The sequence below is a fragment of the Carassius auratus genome, chromosome 27, assembly GCF_003368295.1.
Source record: "Carassius auratus strain Wakin chromosome 27, ASM336829v1, whole genome shotgun sequence".
In the NCBI taxonomy this organism is placed as follows: domain Eukaryota; kingdom Metazoa; phylum Chordata; class Actinopteri; order Cypriniformes; family Cyprinidae; genus Carassius; species Carassius auratus.
This window is the reverse complement of record NC_039269.1, coordinates 11,252,900-11,267,150: the sequence shown is the minus strand read 5'-3', so window position 1 is coordinate 11,267,150 and position 14,251 is coordinate 11,252,900. Positions and strand designations below refer to the sequence as shown.

General features: G+C 36.6%; 1 protein-coding gene across 2 annotated transcripts; it reads right to left on the bottom strand.

Annotated features, from left to right (window-relative positions):
- Nucleotides 1–2,758: 2,758 nt before the first annotated feature.
- LOC113045469 (nardilysin-like) lies at nt 2,759–13,920 on the bottom strand. 2 transcript variants are annotated; one of them, XM_026205862.1, is made up of 31 exons: nt 13,798–13,920; nt 13,166–13,459; nt 12,647–12,902; nt 12,056–12,137; nt 11,805–11,958; nt 11,549–11,622; nt 11,349–11,444; nt 11,137–11,259; nt 10,993–11,050; nt 10,836–10,909; nt 10,682–10,751; nt 10,334–10,411; nt 10,077–10,197; nt 9,713–9,771; nt 9,540–9,594; nt 9,287–9,391; nt 9,008–9,131; nt 8,201–8,287; nt 7,976–8,095; nt 7,787–7,838; nt 7,442–7,592; nt 7,234–7,361; nt 6,974–7,136; nt 6,732–6,763; nt 6,493–6,631; nt 6,329–6,376; nt 5,635–5,687; nt 5,464–5,547; nt 4,482–4,689; nt 4,283–4,372; nt 2,759–3,736 (listed from the first exon to the last, which is right to left on the bottom strand). In XM_026205862.1, the coding sequence occupies exons 2-31, from the start codon at nt 13,339–13,341 to the stop codon at nt 3,515–3,517; spliced, it is 3,282 nt and encodes a 1,093-aa protein (XP_026061647.1). In that variant the 5' UTR covers nt 13,342–13,459; nt 13,798–13,920; the 3' UTR covers nt 2,759–3,514. The 2 variants fall into 2 exon arrangements, with proteins under 2 accessions (XP_026061647.1, XP_026061646.1); XM_026205861.1 differs by having other exon boundaries at nt 13,166–13,366; nt 13,798–13,884.
- Nucleotides 13,921–14,251: the final 331 nt, after the last annotated feature.

Genomic DNA, 14,251 nt, shown 5'->3' with positions numbered 1-14,251 from the left:
AAAATGCAAATGTGTTGTTAAATTAGTAAAGTATTAACATGTTATAATTGACTGAGAGTTCCTTTTGTCTCCAAATTTAAAAGAATGGACTGCATATTAATTTACGTGACATTTACATGGCCATGCTACATTGTGAATATTCAAAGCTAAACAATATTACACACACAGTGTCATTTTAACATGTAATCAATAAAAAAGTAACTGTAGGAATGTAATATAATCTAATTACAAGTACATCTTTGGAATCTGATTCCGTAATCCAAATGACATGTAATCACTTACCACCAAGCGCTGATGATGATGTTCAGCTTTTTAAATTCATAACAGAGCAGTTCTACACAAACACACACACACACACACACAAAGTTATAATTACAACTACAAATTTATCTGTTATTAAATGAATTAAATTAGGCTGTTTGAATCTAGCATTAGATGCCATTATCTCAGTATCGAAAGGCCAGAAACAATTAACCTGTCTTACAAAAGCTCTTGTTTAATTCCCTGTGCTTTGCTGCCTGGAAGGCATATAATTTATGTCCTTCTTAAATTTAACATGATCTGTAAGAGCAGCGAGACTCACAGCTCAATGAGTAAAGCTGAGAGAACTCACTGTAGAGCAGCAGGATAACTTTTCACATATATCTGCCTTATTTATTCATATTATCCACCTGTTTCCTTTCTTACAACTCCTCCCATTTATGCAGATCATCAATTAAGACACCCTGCAGGAGTGAGATGTCTAATCATCTAACTACAAAAGGCAGCCAGTGAATGCCAAGACAGTCAAAATATTTAAAATGTGATCCCTCTTAAACTGTGCAGCTTTCAGCAGACTGATGAAACTCTAGCCAGTGTACCGCACCTCTACAGAGCGCTTCAGGACAGCAGGATCAGAACAATGAAAGGCGGGGTGGTGAGAAGAAAAGAGCTATTCTGGAGTACAAAGAGATCAACTCTCTTGCTGTGTGCTGCTATGTGCCTCATGTCTGGACAAGGAGAACACATGTGGTGCCTGGTAAGTGTTGGCACTGTGACAATTCTCAACGTATTTCCAGCTGAATCTAAGGTCACCTTTGGAGAGTTGAGGGCATGCTTTTTAAAATGACATCACATTCGGTATAAATCACATCCATGTACAGTTCACCAGTGTTGGGTAAGTTACTCAAAAAAATGGGACGTTCTTTTAATTCTTCAAAGTGATATTCAGCCAAATATGGTGACCCATACTCAGAATTTGTGCTCTGCATTTAACCCATCCAAAGTGCACACACACAGCAGTGAACACACATCCAGAGCAGTGGGCAGCTATTTATGCTGCGGCGCAGTTGGGGGTTCAGTGCCTTGCTCAAGGGTCCCTCAGTCATGGTATTGCCAGCCCAAGACTCAAACCCACAACCTTAGGGTTAGGAGTCAAACTCTCTAACCACTAGGCCACAACTTCCATATATACTTTCAAATAAATAACCGATAACTACATAAATTATTCTGGTCACATTTTGAATTAGAGTCCAATTCTCACTATTACCTAACTATTAACTATGACCTTTGCCTCAATACTTCTAATCACTGCTTATTAATACTTAAAGTAGTTGTTAAGTTTAAGAATTGGGTAGGATTAAAGATTTAGAATAAAGTCTTGCACAACAAGACATTAATATGTGTTTTTAAAGTAATAATAAACAGCCAATATCCTAGTAATATACATGCTAATAACCAACTAATTAATAGTGAGAATTGGACACTAAAGTGTTACCAGTATTCTTATTAACTCACCAAAGTATTTAGTTAGAAGGGTATATACAATACACAGTACAAAGTATGTGTAATTAAATTACAGAAAAAAAGAGTAATCTCTTACTTTAATTACTTTTAATTAAATTACAGTAATTACACCCAACATTGCAGTTTACATGATTATAATATTTTGCTATTCTATTGTAAATGGCACATTTTTGTCACTCAACATGAAACATTATTTTCAACACATTTTACTTTTGTAATCAAATAAAACAGGATATTCAACTAGCTTATTTGATTTTTATTTTAGGCCTAGATGATTTCTAGAATTTTGTTGGTGCAGTGGTAGAATCATGTACACCCCCCATTGCATTTTATACTATATCCTACATTTTATAATATAGTGCACATATTTTGAATGTTGTTAAAATATTGCTTTTATTATTATAATTGTTTTTTTTTTTTTACAATAAATAAATGTGTCTTTAATCAAACGTTGTCAGTCAGTTGTGCAACTGATAACTTTCTTCAATTCGTTACGGACAAAATAAAAGAATTGTCAGTTCAGTATATCAGATTATGATTAAATTAAAAATCGTGTTTTGAACTATTCATTAAAAGAAAAGTCTCGTAAGAGTCATTTTGATCGGGAATCTGGCTAATGTACACTGGTTACATTAGCAAGCCTCCTTGCATCCGTACTATGATCCATACATATGAAATGTATTTTCTCTCATTTGACACAGACAGCAAACTTACATTTAACACTCGAGTTTGTTTCGCCATCAAGGCGCCGAAGATGCGGGAATAAATAATAATAATAAATAAAAATATTAGCACCAGAATGGAACGAGGCGATTGGAGGAGTAAGGATACGCAGTATGCGTACTCCATGACGTCAGCTGAAAAGAAAAAAAATGCTTCAGCGACAAAGAAAAATAAATAAAATTAAATTTTCATATAAGACTATGAATACAAATATTTTGGTATTCAGAATTACATGCACCAATGAATCACGTACAACAAAACCAGAACCGTGTATTTAGTAAATTGTGTACATTCTGATTCCATGTTTGCGTTTTAATATTTAAACAATTATATGGTGATTTATGAAAGATGATGTTCAAATGCAGTCCATTAGTAGCTTCACTGTGCTTTTAATAAATATAAATTTGCACATTCTGAATTTAAGCAGTGATATTAGCCATTGCTCAGTTTACAGGTTGAAGTTCTTCCAAATGCAGAATGATGCTATAGCAGTAAGAGAAGCATCATTTTGGTCTTGCATGCTCAAATGCCCAACGCTGAGCATCATTATACATCTTCAGCATCAAGCATCATCAACTGGCCACATAAAAAGCATTTTCATTCAAATATATATAATACTTTTCAGCACAGTGTCAGAACATTATAAATTTATTAGTACAAACTTAACACCACAGACCTATTGATAAAATACACAATTTTGAGTAGTTTAAAGTCATGTTTATGTTCTAAGTCATGTTTATAATGACCCCAAATCTGAGTCCAGTCCATGCCCGCCCGCCCACACAAACACACAACATTCACAGCAATGTCATTTCAACAGCAGGGCTCATTATATGAATGCACACATGGCTGAAGCTCGTTTCTCAAATGCGAGAGCATCGGGAGACCGCCGGCCCCTGCTCATCCTTGCTCAAGTATGACAGAGTAGATGAGAAGAAAGGATGGAAGATGGAGGTAGGGGGTGCGTGCTTGTGTGCCATCTGGCAGAGTGAGTCAATGCTTTCGTTTATTTAAGAATCTTGTGGTAAGGGTAGAGATTGAGGGTGGAAGTGAAGGCCTGGATGTCTGTAATAGTAGTTGCAGAGGCCAGTAAAGTGGAAGCAGGGAGGAAGGTGAGTTTGGAAACCTCCCCATACAATGACATCTTACTGCCTTCCTCCTCTTCCTTTCCAGCGGCCGGCTCTACTTCACTAGGAGGATCATTTTCTTCTACTCCAAAACCAACAACCTGAAAAGAAACCATTCATCATTCAGACTGGTATCTAAAATAGTATATTCACTAAATAAAATATGAACAAACAAGCATTACACAAAGGAAACAAGTTCTTTAAAAATTGGGAATTTTTGTTAAAATCCACAAAAGGAGTAAAAACACTGAAAAATTAAGATAATACTAAAAATTGAAATGGTTAAAAAAGATACTTAGCAGACTAATATCAAGCAGATTAATTTCAATATATACTAAAATACATTAATAATGCTATAATTTCATCCATTACCATAAAAAAAAAATGATCACAGCTACATACATATCTCAAAGTTTTAAGTGAAGTGTATATATATAAAGTATGCTTTACAAAAAAAATAATATAAATGGAGAAAGATGCCAGATTTTGGTCAGCAGGGACTGGATCTATCTATCTGTATTAAGGGGTATTAATTGAAGAAAACGGAGTAAAAAAAAAAAAGGGCCGGAAGAATTTTTAAAAAGCAACTCTCAATTAGATTCAATGCAGAGATGAATCTCAAGAGAGCAATGTGGCGGTAAACTTACATGTACACTGAGCTTCCTGTTGCCTTGACCCCGGTGCTCCATGAACCAGTTCACGAGTTCAGCCTTGGTCATGAGTTTCAGAGCATCAATCTGTTGTACAAGCGAAAAAATATGACTATGTCCAAGTATATTCCCACAATTCATCATTAACACATTGCTGAACTGTCAGACTTTGCCCATGTTCAACAGGGCTTCTCACCTCTCGGCTGAGTCTGTCGAAGACGTATTGCTGCGTGACCACCTCTGTCCAGTTCCTGTCGACCTCCTCGCCGAGATGGGTGTCTTCGCAACCCTTCAGCTTGACGAGAGCAGTCACCTGCGTCTTAAAAGCCTCATCACTCAAGCTGTTCATCTTTTCTCCAAAGCTCACCAGAAACTCCTCAATCTTTGTCTCCACCAGCTCAGTGCTAGAAGGCAGAAAATGAGTTCAGAAAAAAGAAAAGAAAGAGTTTCTGCACAATCTAACCTCAATTAGAGCTCAGATTAATGGTTACCTTAATTTTCTATGTGCGGAAGTCATTTTTGCTCATGCTCACCAAAACCATTTATTTGATAAAAAATACATTTAATTTAAATACATAATTTTTTGTGTACAGAATTTTCATCAGCCATTACTCCAGTATTCAGTGTCACATGATCACCGGATACATTTATTATTATTACTAATATTGTACACAGTTATGCTGCTTACAATTTGTGTAACCTGTCATACTCTTTTCAGGAACTTACTGATCCCAAATCTAAAAAAAAAAATCATGTAATATAAATGTTTCTACCTAAAGAAATACTTTAGAAACTACATTAATTTCCAAGAACTTATAAGACTTTTTGGGGGGCTATATGAATTGTAGAAAGTCACAATTCCCTTATATTTATTACAGTGGTAACCCTGATATATATTTACACAGCATTTCATAAGACAGACTTTTATAAAGCAATAAAATGTTATACATATTGTAAATACCTGGATGTATTGTTAACATTAAGTGTAGTCTGTATTTCATGTCAGAAATAATAAAGAGAGCCAATCAGTGTAAAGTAACACTCCAATTTAGTCAAGATAGAGGTGGAGATAAAGGTTAATTATGATTCTGAAGTCAAGAGGCAGCAGCTGCAGCACATAAATCAGATAATTCTGATGCAGCAGTGAACTGCAACCAGAAAGCACAGTGAGAGCTCACTTGAACTTGGTGGCCTGAGTCTCCACTGTGACTGAGAATCCAAGAACACCTGATGTGTTTCTACAGGTTGGGTAGACATGATATCTGTGAAAACAGATGGAGTACAACTAATTAAAACCAGCAACTGGAGCAAGATAATGTCTTAATGTTGTCTCTGTGCCACAGACTTACCCCAGCGTCTCTTTGGTTCGGAGGAAGTCAAAGCATGGCTCCTCCATGTGCATCTACAACAGCAGCCACAGAGAGAAAACATAAGTTGTCACAGCATTAGAACTGCACAGAAGTCGGATATTGAATTTAACTGATATAAGGCAAATTTCTCAATAATTAGCCAATGGTTTTTCAAATTTATATTAAATGTTTCTTTAATGAAGTTTTAGTTTAATATGCAGACAAAAGAAATACAAACTTTAAAAAAAAAAAAAAGAGACAAAACCATTTATAGACATATTGTCTTTCCAAAAGCTGTTATCAGCAGTGATTCACCAGCAAAAATAAATAAATCGTTGAACTTTTAGAACAGCACATTACACTTTACAATGAGAGCCAGCTCAACCTTTTAGAGTTTTTTAAAGCAACTGCTGAGAAAGACAGAGAACTGGACAGCATCCAAAGTCAGTCTTCAGTATAAAGTAAAGTGGATGAGTTGAGCTTATGGCCATGAAGATGTGTGTGCTCAGCGCCCTAGAGAGCAGTAACTGAGAACTTCTTTAAAATCTGGCAAGAGGGACTTACTTTATTGCTTAAAAAAAACCCTGGGGCAGCTGTTCTTTTACGTTTTTTATACATAGATAAAGCTACAATAACGTTTACTGTAATCTATACCCCCGTCATTATGTAGTCAGCAACCAAAACTCATTCTCACCACTAGTAGCTCCATAAGAGTGTGCTCACGTAGGTTCTTAGGACCGGACTATCAAAAGAAATACCAAAAAAATATTAGGAACAACCACTGCTTTTTTTAGGAATGCAATATATAAAAAGTAAATATGCCTATATGTTTGATATAAACCACTGAACAAGTTTTACCTGGTAATACACAGTGACCTCAGAGTTTGCATCCCCCTTGTTGAGAGACTTCACCTTGCAGAGATGATGCTTCTGAGGAAGCTCTACCACTCTGAAGAGAACAGGGACCTCTACTGACAGCTTCTTGAATTGCAATTTGCTGAAAGTGACCAAAAAAAAAAAAAAGAGTGAATCTGATTCCATTTTTTTTTTAGATAGTGAAAGTGCTACACAAAATAAGCTGGTAAAAAAGTGCTTACTTCGTAACATACTGCAAAAATCCCATGGATTCCTACGGATTCAAAAAAGCTTTATATTTCATAATAGAACAACTGCAGTTATACACAGTAAACGCAAAGCTTTTTTACTTAGAATATTATGTAATGCTTGTATAAGTAAACATCAATACACCATAAGCTCTATCAGCAGCATTTGTGGGATATTTTGAGCCTGGAGTGTTCTTTGAAAAACAAATACAAGCAGTGTATAAGTGTATACTCACAGTGCTAGTGAAGTTTCCCTGCACTAGTCCTTCAGCATATAGCTCTGACTTGAAGCTGCCTACAAACTCCATGAGCTCATCCACACTGAGCCCATCCAGCACAGCCTGGTACTTCTGAATGATTGACCAGCGGGAGTGCTCTAGAACCAGAAGCCTCACATCTCTGAGGAGACACAGAGACAGACAAGAGAGCAATGAGTGGAAAAGCTACAGGCATATATAAAGTGTAAGTGGAGTGAAGGCAAATTTAAAAGACACACTTTCCAAGCTTCTCAGGCTTGATGAGGATGTTAAAGTAGGTTTTCTTTAGCTGCTCTGCAAACATGCTGAATACATCAGGAGCAGCGGAGAAATCAGCGAGATAATCCACAATCAGGTTGAACAGTAACTGCAAAAAAATATGAAAAATATAAATTAAAAAAAAGACACCAATTTCTTCTTATAATCTGATTTGTGCCTGTTAATTACCAGCAGTTTGTGGTTGAAACCTTTAACCTTGATGACAAGACCATGCTCTCCTGCAACCAATTTATATTCTAGCTGGGCTACATCAGCTTCGTAGGCTGGCTCCGCCAAGTTATGCACCAGGATATTCACAAACAGGTCAAAAAGCACCAGGCTAAGTGGAGTTAAGACGAGAGAACAAAGAGAAAATCAGATGGAAAGGTAAATGGATGAACAAGAATATGAACTGGAGATAGTGATTCCTAAGACCTGAGCAGACACACCAATGGCTAGATGGGCTTTCCATGGCTTCAGCATTTACAAGATCTGCTCGAATGACTGTATGTATTGACATGATTTTCAGCTTACTTTTTTGGAGACTTCTGAACCACTGGTGATATGAGGTGGAACCGCACGTATGCTGTAGGAAAAGAGAGAAAACAGAAGTGTGAGCTGGGTAATTGAGCACAGAGGTTCGGTACTTCCCACTCAATCTATTTTTCTATTAGACATCGGAGACACGATATATATTGAGTGTAGAGAAAAATACAACGACACCTTTGGGGATCTTGAACTTGTTGTCCTTCTTATACCACAAACACCCTCTGTCATTGTTCATTATTCTGACAGGGTACTCGGTGTCGGGACAGTCAGAGGTTTTGAGGGTGAAATCGGTGGCTGGAGGTGAAAAGAGACAAAAGAATAATTGCAAACAGTCTTGAAACAAGCTACAGATACAGTACATAGCAACAGCATTAAAATACATCAACTGAAGACACCCACCGATGAACTTATTTTCAGCAGGCAGGTGAAGGCTTGGGTTTAAATCGAAATCTCCTGCCCAAAGCTCTCTCCAGTGCTGCTGTATGTCTGTAAGGGGAAAAAAACATGGTTCAAACAAGTGCTTGTATCTCCAGAGCTGCACAATATAGAGGAACATGCTTAATGCTATTTCCTGAATCACTTGAGATAAACCTATGATTAATTATGAATACATTTCAAGTAGATTTGAAAAAGGAAATAATATAATTCAATAAACATGTCAGCTTCAGGAAAAGCATTTCATTTTTTTTTTTTTTTTACTTAAACAGTAGGAAACTGCTTGTTGTGCTTGGACTCAATTTATTTTTTGAGTAACAACAATCTCAATCTACTAATATACTAATATCAGCTATCAATTCCTGCAGTTATCATGTTCAAAACCAACATACTCCTACAGAACCAAAGTACTTCTTAATTTTGGCATCAATTATCCTTCTACAGCTGCAGTGGCTACACGGACTCATAAACTACGGCAAGTTCTCCACTTTAAACTGGCACCACCGCTACTTGTTTTAAAATTATTAAATATATATTTGTGTGGTTAAAAACCTTTTAGAAAATATCTTTATCTTTTAGTAAATCAACAAATTTTCTAACAATTCAACACTAGCTTTTCACTTTCACTTCCAGAGTAATCTAATACGGACACAGATTCTAAGACACCAATTTATTTTATTATTATTATTATTATTTTTACTTCTGATCCTGAATATGGTACTTTTTAACTGAAGAAAAAATAAAATAAATAATAATAATAATTGTACAAACCCTCTACACTGTACTGGGTCCCAAACCACTTTTCCCTGAGCGGGCACTGGCCTTCATGCTCAGGGGACAAAAGGAGCAAGTTTGCCTTCTCTGGTGTGAGGAGGTTTAGTGCAGCAGAGATCACCTGAGAGTGAAAAAAAAAAAAAAAAAAAAAATTATATATATATATATATATATATATATATATATATATATATATATATATATATATATATATATATATCACACAATTGTGTACCCAAAAGTCTAAATTCAGTGCTGCATGTGATGGGCAAGTACCTCTGGTTTGAACTCAAACATTAGCTGGTCTCCTGTCAAGAAGTCCTCTTTTGGGAACAGCTGCATGTTTTCACAGATATCCTCCACATATTCAATAGGATCAGTCTGTAAAAGCATCACTGTGAGTGCAGTGTCTACAAACAAATACTCCCATCCAACTCTTTTTAAATTATTTCTAAAAGCTGGAAATACAAAAACACTCCATTGTTGGTGAGGAACGGCTAAGCACTCATAGGCTGACAAATAACCTTACCTGCTCCTGATAGTGGAATTCATTGGCCTCAATCTTTTGAATTTCTTCATATATTCTGCCAAAGAGAAGCAAACATTTTATGATATCTTTCAAGCTACATTATTTAATGTAGTGTATTTGTAAAGTTCTGCAATTATCCTCCTCGAGATAAACACTTCACATGAAGGGCCTACCTCTGTTGGGGCCCAAGGGTCTGAAGCATTTTCAAGTACTGGAAAACCAGGTGAGCAACCTGAATGAAGAAAACCATCCAGATTAGTGGGGCCAAACTTTATACCAAAGTGTCTGTTATAATTTAGGATGGCAAAGGGGTGTGTTTGTGCCTCAGAGGCTTTTGTAATCCTATTTTACACACATTTAGCAAAGCTGTTAGTTTCTCAGCTTCCCCCATATTTCTATAATGACATTAAGTGTGAAAACAATATAATATCTTAAGGATATTAAGATACTGTAGTGCATAATTTGGACATGCACTAGTAGTGTAGAATCAAAGAAATGTAAAACAATGCAATGTCTAGACTGGTGACCCATGCAGACCTCATAGAAGTTCTGGAAGCCCTCGTCAGTAAGAGTGATGGAGATACTAAATATTGAATAGGTGGTGTTCTGATCAAAACCAGTTTCACTGTTTCCTCCAAACAAAGCAAGAGCCCAGCACCTAGAAAGAGAGAAAGAGATTCAATTTCAGTTTCTGGGGTTAGTGCAACATTTATGCTGAATGTACAGATTAGTTACAATGAAAGTAGAACCAGCTTGTCATTTATTAAAACCAAATCAGGAGAGAAAGGACTTACTTCCTCCGAAGCATGGACAGGATACTTCCAGTTCCCTCATGGCCAATCAGCCAAGCAATGTAATGCAGAGGCTTTACCCTGAGGACCGACATAAAGAGCATCGGTTAAGCATTGTAAAATAAAAAGAAATAATATTGACATTCCAATAAAGACCAACAAAATCGATATGTAAAGTCCCAGTGAAATGGCTAAAGATGTGGATATATTGTATACTGCGGATGTGTTTTTAACAGAACTTTTGAAAGATGTTTTTTGAATACGTGTCAGTAAAAATGACTGAACCTTATTGTAGATCACTTTTTTTTTCATAAAAAGGAGCCACACAGAGTGCAATCATGACTGGTTTACCTGTAGAGCTTCTCTTGAGGTGGTAGAGCCCATGTGATGGTGAGGGCATGTACTTTTCTAACAGGCACCACTGCAACAAACAATAAACTAAATATTAATACTGAGTTCTAGAGTTTCGTTAAACCTCACTTGAGTAGTAAGTTCTATGGCATACCTCGGTAAAGTTTGTTGAAAGCAGGTGTTTCAAAGGGGCTCAACTGGTCTGAAAAATCAGGTTTCGGCTGTCCACTGAATGGCATTGAGAAACTCTTTAAATACATTTATATTATCACATTTTACAAATACTGAAAAAGGGCTTTGGTTGAGCTTACTTGTTGGGTACCTGACTGAAGATTTCTCTAACCCATTCCTCAAGGGTGTCAAGACTCTCTGTGAAGGTTGAAGCAGAAGAGATTTTAGGATCATCTTCTATTAGAAATTCCATATCCAAGTTAAGTCCTGCATACTGTACCTACCTTTAGACTGCACAGCTAAGGTCATATAGTGGGCAGAGTAGTATCTCTTCCAAAATTCACGGAGCCGCTTGTAAACATTGATATTCTTTTCCTTAGGCTCAGTCTTCAGGGTCTGTGCATTACCTTAAAAAAAATCACAAGACCATAAAAAAAGCAACTTTAGAATAAACCCAGGAGCTACTCTAAAGCAGTTTTTAACATGATTGACTTACCCCAGCAGAACTTGCTCATGGGATGGTTGGGCTTTGCTAGGCTGCCAAAGAGCATCTCCTTACGGTGAGAGTCTGAAGGCTTAGCAAGCTGATATTCTGTAGCAAACAAACAAACAAACAAAAAAGACCATCAGGCTGTTAAACTGCACAGTTGAGTGATCAACTCATATTTTAATCTGTAATATAAATGCTTTACTCACCACTGTCCACAGCCTCAACCTCTCGGTCAATGGCGTCTTCAATCATAAGAGGACAGATGAAAAATTGAGCCCATCTGAGAAAACATTAAAAAGAGATGATTTAAAGGTTATGTATAACCAAAGGTTAAAAACATATATCGCATTTGCTTTTATTTCAATGCCTTTGGTTAGAAAAATACTCAACAGGATTGAGTTAAGTATTCTGGACAGGATAAGAGGTGATGTGATAAGATCACATCTTTAAGAGCTGCTTCACCTGTCAAGGGCTTCTTTGAAGCGTTTTCTCTGGACGTCAAATTGGAAAATGGTTCTCTCACAATCAGTGGAAGCATTATCACTGCCACCATGCTTTTTAAGGAATGCATCAAAGCCATTTTCAGAAGGGTACTTTTCACTGCCCATGAACACCACTGGGAAATAGAGAGATACGTTTCAGTTAAACATTATCATTGAGAATAAAGCATTATTGAATACAGTAATGGCAAAACAAATGCATGAGTGACTTACTGTGTTCCAGAAAGTGTGCAAGGCCAGGTAGGTCATTAGGGTCACTGAAACTTCCTACCCCAATACAAAGGGCCGCTGCAGACTTATTTCAGAAAAAAATAAAAAAAATACATTAAACTGCACTGAAATACAAATAATGTAACACACTTTAGCTGATATTTTTATGTACTGGCCAATTTAATGCCATATTATTGATCAGAACTGATAAAATAGCTTTGCATTACTCTAAGAAAAACACTACAAACTAAGATAAGTAATTTTAAATGCTACAAGTGAATCTAGGCATCAAAACATTATAGTGTACAGTAACAGGAAATGGATATTCATTTGAGATTTGCTAACTATTACATGTAACAGTGCCATTAAATAAAAATGTAAAATAAAAAAAACAAATCCATAATAAAATATCCAATACTGATAAAGATAACTTAACACACAAATCTATAGTATCAGCTGATATAGCATTTTTTAGAATTATTACAATTTGAAAAGAAATGCTTTAATATAAAGGTTCAACAAAAAAACAAACAAAAAAAACAACAACAACAAACCAGTATAAGTGTCTGAATCGCTAGACAGCAATACACAAACCTGTTTTTCAGATCCCTTTTTCTTCTTCCTGTCGTCTTCCTCGTCAAGCTCTTCAAAGTCGCTATCTTGACTGTCCCCTTCTTCTTCACATTCCTCATCCGTGCCTTCCCCTGAGTCTCCCTCCTCTTCCTCTCCTGCTGCCTCCTCTTCTTCCTCCTCTTCTGAATCTTCGTCATCCTCATCTTCAGTTTTCCCATCTAAACCACTCAGATCAGAGATCAGGAGAGCCCTCAGTCCGCTACTCAGCTCAATGTATCTGGACAAAAAAAAAAAAAAAGTCGTCAGCACTTGCCTGCAGTGTTGTGTTACACTCTCAAGAGATGCAACCAGAGCTTGTGTTTTACTCGTGTGATCTCATATTTCTGTTAACTCCTGGCCTTAGGTGCCAACATACTGTATCATTCATACTGTAAAATTATCTTTTAGAAGCAGTGAGTTGTTACTTTAAGAATGAGGCCGATGCTGACCAATAGTACCTAGTTAACAGCATTTAAAATCTGTACATGTTGACTTGTATACCTGTATTGTTTGGGGTCACTGGGAGATTTAACAATTTGAGGGTCTCCCTGGTTGTCCTCTCCACCACTGTCCCCTGGAGGTGCGTTGGGGTCTCTGAGGGCTTCTTCCCGGTCTGGACCAGCAGACTGAGCAGCACTGCTGGATGCAGCACTTTTGAACTTGTTTGTCTGGGGCATCTTGAGCAATGATGCTACTTTAGCACTGGAGTTGAGGTGAAAGGGGCGGGTTATGACCGTGCTACAAAACGGGAAACGCACGCGCAGCCTCGAACAGAGAAATACTGACTTTATTAGTCTAAAAGAAACGATACTCATATTAGAAACAGGATGACTTTAAAATAGATACATTATGTAATCTATCTTGAATGACAGAAGGAATCTGGCTTTTGGTGAAAGAATATTTTAACTTTAGAGACATATATTTGTACAATATGTATTTGTATCATCGCCACTATGCTACAATGAAGCTAATCTGCTACATAGTAACACAATTTAATATAAACCAAAAGCATCCAACCTTGCTATGGATAACAAACGACATTAGATAATTTATCTAAAACATGATATGCCCAAGCCCGATGAGTCCATCACATTATTTAACAAAGTTAATCAAGTTTCATCGCATTCTCATACCTGCTATCCTTATGGTGGGTCAGCCGAACTTTACAGCACTCAGCATCTATGCAACAAGAGTTGTGATTGGTCAAATGTCACAGGCGTAGATAAACGCAACTCTCTGATTGGCCAACATCATTGCTATACATGATGCTGTTTTATCTGTCTCAGCAATTCATAAGTTTATGTTGTGAACCGTTTACTAAATTAGCGACAGAATTGTGTAATGACGCCTTGTCTAAATGACCTGTCTGTCTTTTAATAAATGCCTGAGACTATATTGGGATATTAGATATATATCTATATTATTTAAAAGTTAAGTATAAGCGTGTATTAACATTGATTTTGGAACTGATCCAAGATAAATCATCCTGAAGAAAATGATGTACAGGATTGGTAAGACATTTACAAAGTATAAAACTGAAGATGATCTCATGGAAACTTAAATATACACCTTCCCTTAGTAATATAC